The sequence below is a fragment of the Nerophis ophidion genome, linkage group LG28, assembly GCF_033978795.1.
Source record: "Nerophis ophidion isolate RoL-2023_Sa linkage group LG28, RoL_Noph_v1.0, whole genome shotgun sequence".
NCBI classification, from domain to species: domain Eukaryota; kingdom Metazoa; phylum Chordata; class Actinopteri; order Syngnathiformes; family Syngnathidae; genus Nerophis; species Nerophis ophidion.
In genome coordinates, this window is record NC_084638.1 from 33,108,681 (window position 1) to 33,123,680 (window position 15,000).

Below are 15,000 nucleotides of genomic sequence, written 5' to 3' on the forward strand. Positions count from 1 at the left end.
GACAAGTGTATTACACCTGAGTACTTGTGTGATGTTGTCATTACTGCCACCAGTGGTGGACAAGTGTATTACACCTGAGTACTTGTGTGATGTTGTCATTACTGCCACCAGTGGTGGACAAGTGTATTACACCTGAGTACTTGTGTGATGTTGTCATTACTGCCACCAGTGGTGGACAAGTGTATTACAAGTCTCATACAGCTGAGACAGTATTTTGGTGGCCCTATGGTTAAGATGTAGAGCACGGGGGATGCCTCTTCCTGTCTTTGGTGATTTGGGACTGAAGTCTTAATGAACTGTGTCAGACAACTGAAGACTCTGGCTGTCCCGGACTAGACTTTGGTGAGGACCAACATGAGCAGATGTTAAAGACCAGTGTTTTACAGCATGTACAAGTCACTCAGGTGTGGATCTCCACATGTTGCAACAGATGATTATGATGATTAATATGCTTGAAGCCCACTTACCACCGACAGAGTGCTGGTCATGGCCGCCCTGTCAGGGCTGAAGGTGTCGCCATCTTGGTTGAGCATGGTGGCGCCATCCTGACTGCGGGGCATCCCGGGGACGTTCATAGCCTGCAGCTGGTAGGGGTGGTGGGGGGCCGGGTGGGAGCCATAGGGTCCAGTGGGGGAGTCCTGGGGCAGCATGTGGTCCGGCAGGGTCGGGGGAGTGATGGGTGCAAAGTGGAAGTCCTCGTCACCCATTTGGTAGGACTGAAGACCAGACCATGGAGACCAGATGAAGACCAGACCATGGACACCAGATGAAGACCAGACCATTGACACCAAATGAAGACCAGGCCATGGAGACCAGATGAAGACCAGACCATGGACACCAGATGAAGACCAGACCATGGAGACAAGACATATTCTTCATTAAATACAGTAGTGTAGTAGACCTAAGTATTCATCAAGTACCATCGTCATGACAACATTAAATACAGTAGTGTAGTAGACCTAAGTATTCATTAAGTACCACCATCATGACAACATTAAATACAGTAGTGTAGTAGACCTAAGTATTCATTAAGTACCACCATCATGACAACATTAAATACAGTAGTGTAGTAGACCTAAGTATTCATTAAGTACCACCATCATGACAACATTAAATACAGTAGTGTAGTAGACCTAAGTATTCATCAAGTACCACCATAATGACAACATTAATTACAGAAGCGTAGTAGACCTAAGTATTCATTAAGTACCACCATAATGACAACATTAATTACAGAAGCGTAGTAGACCTAAGTATTCATTAAGTACCACCACCATGACAACATTAAATAGTGTAGTAGACCTAAGTATTCATTAAGTACCACCATAATGACAACATTAAATACAGTAGTGTAGTAGACCTAAGTATTCATTAAGTACCACCATCATGACAACATTAAATACAGTAGTGTAGTAGACCTAAGTATTCATTAAGTACCACCATCATGACAACATTAATTACAGAAGCGTAGTAGACCTAAGTATTCATTAAGTACCACCACCATGACAACATTAAATAGTGTAGTAGACCTAAGTATTCATTAAGTACCACCATAATGACAACATTAAATACAGTAGTGTAGTAGACCTAAGTATTCATTAAGTACCACCATAATGACAACATTAAATACAGTAGTGTAGTAGACCTAAGTATTCATTAAGTACCACCATCATGACAACATTAAATACAGTAGTGTTGTAGACCTAAGTATTCATTAAGTACCACCATCATGACAACATTAAATACAGTAGTGTAGTAGACCTAAGTATTCATCAAGTACCACCATAATGACAACATTAAATACAGTAGTGTAGTAGACCTAAGTATTCATTAAGTACCACCATAATGACAACATTAAATACAGTAGTGTAGTAGACCTAAGTATTCATTAAGTACCACCATCATGACAACATTACATACAGTAGTGTAGTAGACCTAAGTATTCATTAAGTACCACCACCATGACAACATTAAATAGTGTAGTAGACCTAAGTATTCATTAAGTACCACCACCATGACAACATTAAATACAGTAGTGTAGTAGACCTAAGTATTCATTAAGTACCACCACCATGACAACATTAAATAGTGTAGTAGACCTAAGTATTCATTAAGTACCACCACCATGACAACATTAAATAGTGTAGTAGACCTAAGTATTCATTAAGTACCACCACCATGACAACATTAAATACAGTAGTGTAGTAGACCTCAGTATTCATTAAGTACCACCATAATGACAACATTAAATACAGTAGTGTAGTAGACCTAAGTATTCATTAAGTACCACCATCATGACAACATTAAATACAGTAGTGTAGTAGACCTAAGTATTCATTAAGTACCACCATAATGACAACATTAAATACAGTAGTGTAGTAGACCTAAGTATTCATTAAGTACCACCATCATGACAACATTAAATACAGTAGTGTAGTAGACCTAAGTATTCATTAAGTACCACCATCATGACAACATTAAATACAGTAGTGTAGTAGACCTAAGTATTCATTAAGTACCACCATAATGACAACATTAATTACAGAAGCGTAGTAGACCTAAGTATTCATTAAGTACCACCATCATGACAACATTAAATACAGTAGTGTAGTAGACATAAGTATTCATTAAGTACCACCATCATGACAACATTAATTACAGAAGCGTAGTAGACCTAAGTATTCATTAAGTACCACCATCATGACAACATTAAATACAGTAGTGTAGTAGACCTAAGTATTCATTAAGTACCACCATAATGACAACATTAATTACAGAAGCGTAGTAGACCTAAGTATTCATTAAGTACCACCACCATGACAACATTAAATAGTGTAGTAGACCTAAGTATTCATTAAGTACCACCATCATGACAACATTAAATACAGTAGTGTAGTAGACCTAAGTATTCATCAAGTACCACCATAATGACAACATTAAATACAGTAGTGTAGTAGAGCTAAGTATTCATTAAGTACCACCATAATGACAACATTAAATACAGTAGTGTAGTAGACCTAAGTATTCATTAAGTACCACCATCATGACAACATTACATACAGTAGTGTAGTAGACCTAAGTATTCATTAAGTACCACCACCATGACAACATTAAATAGTGTAGTAGACCTAAGTATTCATTAAGTACCACCACCATGACAACATTAAATAGTGTAGTAGACCTCAGTATTCATTAAGTACCACCATAATGACAACATTAAATACAGTAGTGTAGTAGACCTAAGTATTCATTAAGTACCACCATCATGACAACATTAAATACAGTAGTGTAGTAGACCTAAGTATTCATTAAGTACCACCATAATGACAACATTAAATACAGTAGTGTAGTAGACCTAAGTATTCATTAAGTACCACCATCATGACAACATTAAATACAGTAGTGTAGTAGACCTAAGTATTCATTAAGTACCACCATCATGACAACATTAAATACAGTAGTGTAGTAGACCTAAGTATTCATTAAGTACCACCATCATGACAACATTAAATACAGTAGTGTAGTAGACCTAAGTATTCATTAAGTACCACCATAATGACAACATTAATTACAGAAGCGTAGTAGACCTAAGTATTCATTAAGTACCACCATCATGACAACATTAAATACAGTAGTGTAGTAGACATAAGTATTCATTAAGTACCACCATCATGACAACATTAATTACAGAAGCGTAGTAGACCTAAGTATTCATTAAGTACCACCATCATGACAACATTAAATACAGTAGTGTAGTAGACCTAAGTATTCATTAAGTACCACCATAATGACAACATTAATTACAGAAGCGTAGTAGACCTAAGTATTCATTAAGTACCACCACCATGACAACATTAAATAGTGTAGTAGACCTAAGTATTCATTAAGTACCACCATCATGACAACATTAAATACAGTAGTGTAGTAGACCTAAGTATTCATTAAGTACCACCATCATGACAACATTAAATACAGTAGTGTAGTAGACCTAAGTATTCATCAAGTACCACCATAATGACAACATTAATTACAGAAGCGTAGTAGACCTAAGTATTCATTAAGTACCACCATAATGACAACATTAATTACAGAAGCGTAGTAGACCCAAGTATTCATTAAGTACCACCACCATGACAACATTAAATAGTGTAGTAGACCTAAGTATTCATTAAGTACCACCATAATGACAACATTAAATACAGTAGTGTAGTAGACCTAAGTATTCATTAAGTACCACCATAATGACAACATTAAATACAGTAGTGTAGTAGACCTAAGTATTCATCAAGTACCACCATCATGACAACATTAAATACAGTAGTGTAGTAGACCTAAGTATTCATTAAGTACCACCATCATGACAACATTAAATACAGTAGTGTAGTAGACCTAAGTATTCATTAAGTACCACCATCATGACAACATTAAATACAGTAGTGTAGTAGACCTAAGTATTCATTAAGTACCACCATCATGACAACATTAAATACAGTAGTGTAGTAGACCTAAGTATTCATCAAGTACCACCATAATGACAACATTAATTACAGAAGCGTAGTAGACCTAAGTATTCATTAAGTACCACCATAATGACAACATTAATTACAGAAGCGTAGTAGACCTAAGTATTCATTAAGTACCACCACCATGACAACATTAAATAGTGTAGTAGACCTAAGTATTCATTAAGTACCACCATAATGACAACATTAAATACAGTAGTGTAGTAGACCTAAGTATTCATTAAGTACCACCACCATGACAACATTAAATAGTGTAGTAGACCTAAGTATTCATTAAGTACCACCATAATGACAACATTAAATACAGTAGTGTAGTAGACCTAAGTATTCATTAAGTACCACCATCATGACAACATTAAATACAGTAGTGTAGTAGACCTAAGTATTCATTAAGTACCACCATCATGACAACATTACATACAGTAGTGTAGTAGACCTAAGTATTCATTAAGTACCACCATCATGACAACATTAAATACAGTAGTGTAGTAGACATAAGTATTCATTAAGTACCACCGTCATGACAACATTAAATACAGTAGTGTAGTAGACCTAAGTATTCATTAAGTACCACCATCATGACAACATTAAATACAGTAGTGTAGTAGACCTAAGTATTCATTAAGTACCACCATCATGACAACATTACATACAGTAGTGTAGTAGACCTAAGAATTCATTAAGTACCACCATCATGACAACATTACATACAGTAGTGTAGTAGACTTAAGTATTCATGAAGTACCACCATCATGACAACATTACATACAGTAGTGTAGTAGACCTAAGTATTCATTAAGTACCACCATCATGACAACATTAAATACAGTAGTGTGGTAGACTTAAGTATTCATTAAGTACCACCATCATGACAACATTCAAACAAGTAGTAGGCTTAGATATTTATTAAAATCAAAAAGGTAACAATTTTCTTGAACAAGTCTATATGATAGTTTTTGTCCACTGTCACATTACCCCAATTGAACAGTAACACTGTGCTTGAATATTGAATTGAGTGATTCTTTGGCGTGCCACAGTTTGACAGATTGTCAACAACATGAAGAAACAGAAGCTCCAGAAGTTGTCGCACATTGACGTTCCTTCATTGGAATTGTTTTCCTTCCTCAGTTGTATTTCTGCACACTTCTACCTTTACACCTACTTAATAGTTGTAGTTAAAGAAGCACATTAAAAAGCATCCAGTAACAAACGTGTGTGCATTTTTCAACTGAATGAGTTCTTCTGGCCACTCACACCCCCACTTCAACTTTGGGCCAGTATAGGTCAAACATGACACTTTACATGGCATCTAGAGACCTGTGAAGCATGAACTACTAGTTCATTCACATCTTTTGAAACTGGAGCTTTTTATTGGTCCTCATGAACAAATTGTATTATTTGTGAAATCCACTTCCATGTATGAACCCAAGAACACTTTTGCCGCGGTGCTCACACACGGGCCGTGAAAGCTAGCTAGGGGAAGAGATAAGCTAGCTCCCATGTCAGTACCCCGACGTTGTTTGACTTCAGTCTGTTTCAAATAATAACAAAAGAAGACGTGTTTCCTCATGATTGTAAACAATTCCAAAGAAGAGCAGCTCCTCCTAATGGGAGTTATTTTTCAAATAAATATAAAATAGAATCAGAAAGCCATAACTTATTATTGCAACACACTATACATACATGTATATATACATATACACACATATATATTTTACCTTTCAATATAGCATATTGTGTGATACAAACATTATATTTGAAACATAAGTATCTGTATATAGAGATTTCCGATAATGTCAGACTGTCGATATTATCGGCTGATAAATGCTTTAAAATGTGATATCGGAAATCATCTGTATTGATTTCAAAAAGTCAAATGTATGACTTTTCCAAACGCCGCTAGGTACGCGGACGTAGGGAGAAGAACAAGGCACCAATAAACCTTAAAGGCACTGCCTTTGCGTGCCGACCCAATCACATAATATCTATGGCTTTTCACACACACAAGTGAATGCAAGGCATACTTGGTCAACAGCCATACAGGTCACACTGAGGGTGGCCGTGTAAACAACGCCAACACTGTTACAAATATGTGCCACACTGTGAAGCCACACCAAACAAGAATGACAAACACATTTCGGGAGAACATCCGCACCGTAACATACAAATACCCAGAACCCCTTGCAGCACTAACTCCTCCGGGACGCTACAATATACACCATAACTTGAGTTGATTTATTTTGGAAAACCTTGTTATATTGTTTAATACAACAAAATGAGGCATAATAATGTGTTCATTCCACCACTTTATATATCGGTATCGCTTGATATCGGAATCAGTAATTAAGAGTTGGACAATATCGGAATATCAGATATGGGCAAAAAAGTCATTATCGGACATCTCTGTTTGTAATGCAATAAAATGCCCATTGACTCATTTGGAGATACTTTACATTTAAAAACAGTATATTATGCAATATTTATTAAGTAGTCATTGCATAAACAATGTTGACACTGAAGTGTCAGGAAAGAATTGACATATCCTAGCTCATCCTATAAAAGAATTGACATTTTTCAGCTCATCCTATAAAAGAATTGACATTTTTCAGCTCATCCTGTTCAACTTGCCAACATTGCTGTTGGAAAAGCAGCTGACTCTGCTTCCTTCTTTGTCGCACTCTGGTGGCATCATTCTGTTACTGCCCTCCTGTGGACGGCACGTGTAATGCATCTCATACTCCTTAGGGGCAAAACACTAATTGCTCTGGTCACTGTTGTATCACTTGTGATACATTGTAGGTCCAGCTGTGTGGCCAAGATGCAGTTGGAAACAGTTGCCAGTTGAAGCGCTACATAAATGAGACTTTTTTCCTTCTTCATGCTGTGCATACATGACTGGCACTTGTCTCCTTTCATGGTGCCACAAAAGCTTCTTGCTGCAGGACTAAAGTAGTCAGGATCTAGTCAATAAGTCTACTTCTCTCACCTCCACACTCTTCAGTCACACATGTTTCTTGCAGGACTAAAGTAGTCAGGATCTAGTCAATAAGTCTACTTCTCTCACCTCCACACTCTTCAGTCACACATGTTTCTTGCAGGACTAAAGTAGTCAGGATCTAGTCAATAAGTCTACTTCTCTCACCTCCACACTCTTCAGTCACACATGTTTCTTGCAGGACTAAAGTAGTCAGGATCTAGTCAATAAGTCTACTTCCTTCACCTCCACACTCTTCAGTCACACATGTTTCTTGCAGGACTAAAGTAGTCAGGATCTAGTCAATAAGTCTACTTCTCTCACCTCCACACTCTTCAGTCACACATGTTTCTTGCAGGACTAAAGTAGTCAGGATCTAGTCAATAAGTCTACTTCTCCCACCTCCACACTCTTCAGTCACACATGTTTCTTGCAGGACTAAAGTAGTCAGGATCTAGTCAATAAGTCTACTTCTCTCACCTCCACACTCTTCAGTCACACATGTTTCTTGCAGGACTAAAGTAGTCAGGATCTAGTCAATAAGTCTACTTCTCTCACCTCCACACTCTTCAGTCACACATGTTTCTTGCAGGACTAAAGTAGTCAGGATCTAGTCAATAAGTCTACTTCCTTCACCTCCACACTCTTCAGTCACACATGTTTCTTGCAGGACTAAAGTAGTCAGGATCTAGTCAATAAGTCTACTTCTCTCACCTCCACACTCTTCAGTCACACATGTTTCTTGCAGGACTAAAGTAGTCAGGATCTAGTCAATAAGTCTACTTCTCTCACCTCCACACTCTTCAGTCACACATGTTTCTTGCAGGACTAAAGTAGTCAGGATCTAGTCAATAAGTCTACTTCTCTCACCTCCACACTCTTCAGTCACACATGTTTCTTGCAGGACTAAAGTAGTCAGGATCTAGTCAATAAGTCTACTTCTCTCACCTCCACACTCTTCAGTCACACATGTTTCTTGCAGGACTAAAGTAGTCAGGATCTAGTCAATAAGTCTACTTCTCTCACCTCCACACTCTTCAGTCACACATGTTTCTTGCAGGACTAAAGTAGTCAGGATCTAGTCAATAAGTCTACTTCTCTCACCTCCACACTCTTCAGTCACACATGTTTCTTGCAGGACTAAAGTAGTCAGGATCTAGTCAATAAGTCTACTTCCTTCACCTCCACACTCTTCAGTCACACATGTTTCTTGCAGGACTAAAGTAGTCAGGATCTAGTCAATAAGTCTACTTCTCTCACCTCCACACTCTTCAGTCACACATGTTTCTTGCAGGACTAAAGTAGTCAGGATCTAGTCAATAAGTCTACTTCTCTCACCTCCACACTCTTCAGTCACACATGTTTCTTGCAGGACTAAAGTAGTCAGGATCTAGTCAATAAGTCTACTTCTCTCACCTCCACACTCTTCAGTCACACATGTTTCTTGCAGGACTAAAGTAGTCAGGATCTAGTCAATAAGTCTACTTCTCTCACCTCCACACTCTTCAGTCACACATGTTTCTTGCAGGACTAAAGTAGTCAGGATCTAGTCAATAAGTCTACTTCTCTCACCTCCACACTCTTCAGTCACACATGTTTCTTGCAGGACTAAAGTAGTCAGGATCTAGTCAATAAGTCTACTTCTCTCACCTCCACACTCTTCAGTCACACATGTTTCTTGCAGGACTAAAGTAGTCAGGATCTAGTCAATAAGTCTACTTCTCTCACCTCCACACTCCTCTTCAGTCACACATGTTTCTTGCAGGACTAAAGTAGTCAGGATCTAGTCAATAAGTCTACTTCTCTCACCTCCACACTCTTCAGTCACACATGTTTCTTGCAGGACTAAAGTAGTCAGGATCTAGTCAATAAGTCTACTTCTCTCCCCTCCACACTCTTCAGTCACACATGTTTCTTGCAGGACTAAAGTAGTCAGGATCTAGTCAATAAGTCTACTTCTCTCACCTCCACACTCTTCAGTCACACATGTTTCTTGCAGGACTAAAGTAGTCAGGATCTAGTCAATAAGTCTACTTCTCTCACCTCCACACTCCTCTTCAGTCACACATGTTTCTTGCAGGACTAAAGTAGTCAGGATCTAGTCAATAAGTCTACTTCTCTCACCTCCACACTCTTCAGTCACACATGTTTCTTGCAGGACTAAAGTAGTCAGGATCTAGTCAATAAGTCTACTTCTCTCACCTCCACACTCTTCAGTCACACATGTTTCTTGCAGGACTAATGTAGTCAGGATCTAGTCAATAAGTCTACTTCTCTCCCCTCCACACTCTTCAGTCACACATGTTTCTTGCAGGACTAAAGTAGTCAGGATCTAGTCAATAAGTCTACTTCTCTCACCTCCACACTCTTCAGTCACACATGTTTCTTGCAGGACTAAAGTAGTCAGGATCTAGTCAATAAGTCTACTTCTCTCCCCTCCACACTCTTCAGTCACACATGTTTCTTGCAGGACTAAAGTAGTCAGGATCTAGTCAATAAGTCTACTTCTCTCACCTCCACACTCTTCAGTCACACATGTTTCTTGCAGGACTAAAGTAGTCAGGATCTAGTCAATAAGTCTACTTCTCTCACCTCCACACTCTTCAGTCACACATGTTTCTTGCAGGACTAAAGTAGTCAGGATCTAGTCAATAAGTCTACTTCTCTCACCTCCACACTCTTCAGTCACACATGTTTCTTGCAGGACTAAAGTAGTCAGGATCTAGTCAATAAGTCTACTTCTCTCACCTCCACACTCTTCAGTCACACATGTTTCTTGCAGGACTAAAGTAGTCAGGATCTAGTCAATAAGTCTACTTCTCTCACCTCCACACTCTTCAGTCACACATGTTTCTTGCAGGACTAATGTAGTCAGGATCTAGTCAATAAGTCTACTTCTCTCACCTCCACACTCTTCAGTCACACATGTTTCTTGCAGGACTAAAGTAGTCAGGATCTAGTCAATAAGTCTACTTCTCTCACCTCCACACTCTTCAGTCACACATGTTTCTTGCAGGACTAAAGTAGTCAGGATCTAGTCAATAAGTCTACTTCTCTCACCTCCACACTCTTCAGTCACACATGTTTCTTGCAGGACTAAAGTAGTCAGGATCTAGTCAATAAGTCTACTTCTCTCACCTCCACACTCTTCAGTCACACATGTTTCTTGCAGGACTAAAGTAGTCAGGATCTAGTCAATAAGTCTACTTCTCTCACCTCCACACTCTTCAGTCACACATGTTTCTTGCAGGACTAAAGTAGTCAGGATCTAGTCAATAAGTCTACTTCTCTCACCTCCACACTCTTCAGTCACACATGTTTCTTGCAGGATTAAAGTAGTCAGGATCTAGTCAATAAGTCTACTTCTCTCACCTCCACACTCTTCAGTCACACATGTTTCTTGCAGGACTAAAGTAGTCAGGATCTAGTCAATAAGTCTACTTCTCTCACCTCCACACTCTTCAGTCACACATGTTTCTTGCAGGACTAAAGTAGTCAGGATCTAGTCAATAAGTCTACTTCCCTCACCTCCACACTCCTCTTCAGTCACACATGTTTCTTGCAGGACTAAAGTAGTCAGGATCTAGTCAATAAGTCTACTTCTCTCACCTCCACACTCTTCAGTCACACATGTTTCTTGCAGGACTAAAGTAGTCAGGATCTAGTCAATAAGTCTACTTCCCTCACCTCCACACTCTTCAGTCACACATGTTTCTTGCAGGACTAAAGTAGTCAGGATCTAGTCAATAAGTCTACTTCTCTCACCTCCACACTCTTCAGTCACACATGTTTCTTGCAGGATTAATGTAGTCAGGATCTAGTCAATAAGTCTACTTCTCTCACCTCCACACTCTTCAGTCACACATGTTTCTTGCAGGACTAAAGTAGTCAGGATCTAGTCAATAAGTCTACTTCTCTCCCCTCCACACTCTTCAGTCACACATGTTTCTTGCAGGATTAAAGTAGTCAGGATCTAGTCAATAAGTCTACTTCTCTCACCTCCACACTCTTCAGTCACACATGTTTCTTGCAGGACTAAAGTAGTCAGGATCTAGTCAATAAGTCTACTTCTCTCACCTCCACACTCTTCAGTCACACATGTTTCTTGCAGGACTAAAGTAGTCAGGATCTAGTCAATAAGTCTACTTCTCTCACCTCCACACTCTTCAGTCACACATGTTTCTTGCAGGACTAAAGTAGTCAGGATCTAGTCAATAAGTCTACTTCTCTCACCTCCACACTCTTCAGTCACACATGTTTCTTGCAGGACTAAAGTAGTCAGGATCTAGTCAATAAGTCTACTTCTCTCACCTCCACACTCTTCAGTCACACATGTTTCTTGCAGGATTAAAGTAGTCAGGATCTAGTCAATAAGTCTACTTCTCTCACCTCCACACTCTTCAGTCACACATGTTTCTTGCAGGATAAAAGTAGTCAGGATCTAGTCAATAAGTCTACTTCTCTCACCTCCACACTCTTCAGTCACACATGTTTCTTGCAGGACTAAAGTAGTCAGGATCTAGTCAATAAGTCTACTTCTCTCACCTCCACACTCTTCAGTCACACATGTTTCTTGCAGGACTAAAGTAGTCAGGATCTAGTCAATAAGTCTACTTCTCTCACCTCCACACTCTTCAGTCACACATGTTTCTTGCAGGACTAAAGTAGTCAGGATCTAGTCAATAAGTCTACTTCTCTCACCTCCACACTCTTCAGTCACACATGTTTCTTGCAGGACTAAAGTAGTCAGGATCTAGTCAATAAGTCTACTTCTCTCACCTCCACACTCTTCAGTCACACATGTTTCTTGCAGGACTAAAGTAGTCAGGATCTAGTCAATAAGTCTACTTCTCTCACCTCCACACTCTTCAGTCACACATGTTTCTTGCAGGACTAAAGTAGTCAGGATCTAGTCAATAAGTCTACTTCTCTCACCTCCACACTCTTCAGTCACACATGTTTCTTGCAGGACTAAAGTAGTCAGGATCTAGTCAATAAGTCTACTTCCCTCACCTCCACACTCTTCAGTCACACATGTTTCTTGCAGGACTAAAGTAGTCAGGATCTAGTCAATAAGTCTACTTCCCTCACCTCCACACTCCTCTTCAGTCACACATGTTTCTTGCAGGACTAAAGTAGTCAGGATCTAGTCAATAAGTCTACTTCTCTCACCTCCACACTCTTCAGTCACACATGTTTCTTGCAGGACTAAAGTAGTCAGGATCTAGTCAATAAGTCTACTTCTCTCACCTCCACACTCTTCAGTCACACATGTTTCTTGCAGGACTAAAGTAGTCAGGATCTAGTCAATAAGTCTACTTCTCTCCCCTCCACACTCTTCAGTCACACATGTTTCTTGCAGGACTAAAGTAGTCAGGATCTAGTCAATAAGTCTACTTCTCTCACCTCCACACTCTTCAGTCACACATGTTTCTTGCAGGACTAATGTAGTCAGGATCTAGTCAATAAGTCTACTTCTCTCACCTCCACACTCTTCAGTCACACATGTTTCTTGCAGGACTAAAGTAGTCAGGATCTAGTCAATAAGTCTACTTCTCTCACCTCCACACTCTTCAGTCACACATGTTTCTTGCAGGACTAAAGTAGTCAGGATCTAGTCAATAAGTCTACTTCTCTCACCTCCACACTCTTCAGTCACACATGTTTCTTGCAGGACTAAAGTAGTCAGGATCTAGTCAATAAGTCTACTTCTCTCACCTCCACACTCTTCAGTCACACATGTTTCTTGCAGGACTAAAGTAGTCAGGATCTAGTCAATAAGTCTACTTCTCTCACCTCCACACTCTTCAGTCACACATGTTTCTTGCAGGATTAATGTAGTCAGGATCTAGTCAATAAGTCTACTTCTCTCACCTCCACACTCTTCAGTCACACATGTTTCTTGCAGGACTAAAGTAGTCAGGATCTAGTCAATAAGTCTACTTCTCTCACCTCCACACTCTTCAGTCACACATGTTTCTTGCAGGACTAAAGTAGTCAGGATCTAGTCAATAAGTCTACTTCTCTCACCTCCACACTCTTCAGTCACACATGTTTCTTGCAGGACTAAAGTAGTCAGGATCTAGTCAATAAGTCTACTTCTCTCACCTCCACACTCCTCTTCAGTCACACATGTTTCTTGCAGGACTAAAGTAGTCAGGATCTAGTCAATAAGTCTACTTCCCTCACCTCCACACTCTTCAGTCACACATGTTTCTTGCAGGACTAAAGTAGTCAGGATCTAGTCAATAAGTCTACTTCCCTCACCTCCACACTCCTCTTCAGTCACACATGTTTCTTGCAGGACTAAAGTAGTCAGGATCTAGTCAATAAGTCTACTTCTCTCACCTCCACACTCTTCAGTCACACATGTTTCTTGCAGGACTAAAGTAGTCAGGATCTAGTCAATAAGTCTACTTCTCTCACCTCCACACTCTTCAGTCACACATGTTTCTTGCAGGACTAAAGTAGTCAGGATCTAGTCAATAAGTCTACTTCTCTCACCTCCACACTCTTCAGTCACACATGTTTCTTGCAGGACTAAAGTAGTCAGGATCTAGTCAATAAGTCTACTTCTCTCCCCTCCACACTCTTCAGTCACACATGTTTCTTGCAGGACTAAAGTAGTCAGGATCTAGTCAATAAGTCTACTTCTCTCACCTCCACACTCTTCAGTCACACATGTTTCTTGCAGGACTAATGTAGTCAGGATCTAGTCAATAAGTCTACTTCTCTCACCTCCACACTCTTCAGTCACACATGTTTCTTGCAGGACTAAAGTAGTCAGGATCTAGTCAATAAGTCTACTTCTCTCACCTCCACACTCTTCAGTCACACATGTTTCTTGCAGGACTAAAGTAGTCAGGATCTAGTCAATAAGTCTACTTCTCTCACCTCCACACTCTTCAGTCACACATGTTTCTTGCAGGACTAAAGTAGTCAGGATCTAGTCAATAAGTCTACTTCTCTCACCTCCACACTCTTCAGTCACACATGTTTCTTGCAGGACTAAAGTAGTCAGGATCTAGTCAATAAGTCTACTTCTCTCACCTCCACACTCCTCTTCAGTCACACATGTTTCTTGCAGGACTAAAGTAGTCAGGATCTAGTCAATAAGTCTACTTCTCTCACCTCCACACTCTTCAGTCACACATGTTTCTTGCAGGACTAAAGTAGTCAGGATCTAGTCAATAAGTCTACTTCTCTCACCTCCACACTCTTCAGTCACACATGTTTCTTGCAGGACTAAAGTAGTCAGGATCTAGTCAATAAGTCTACTTCCCTCACCTCCACACTCCTCTTCAGTCACACATGTTTCTTGCAGGACTAAAGTAGTCAGGATCTAGTCAATAAGTCTACTTCCCTCACCTCCACACTCTTCAGTCACACATGTTTCTTGCAGGACTAAAGTAGTCAGGATCTAGTCAATAAGTCTACTTCTCTCACCTCCACACTCTTCAGTCACACATGTTTCTTGCAGGACTAAAGTAGTCAGGATCTAGT

General features: G+C 39.6%; 1 protein-coding gene across 1 annotated transcript in view; it reads right to left on the reverse strand.

Moving 5' to 3' along the window:
* LOC133545224 (thymocyte selection-associated high mobility group box protein TOX-like) overlaps nt 1-15,000 on the reverse strand; it is a 47,085-nt gene that overhangs the window by 4,196 nt on the left and 27,889 nt on the right. Inside the window, exon 4 of the mRNA XM_061890619.1 lies at nt 468-716. Coding sequence (XP_061746603.1) covers nt 468-716 — 249 coding nt within the window. The remainder of the gene's footprint in view (nt 1-467; nt 717-15,000) is intronic.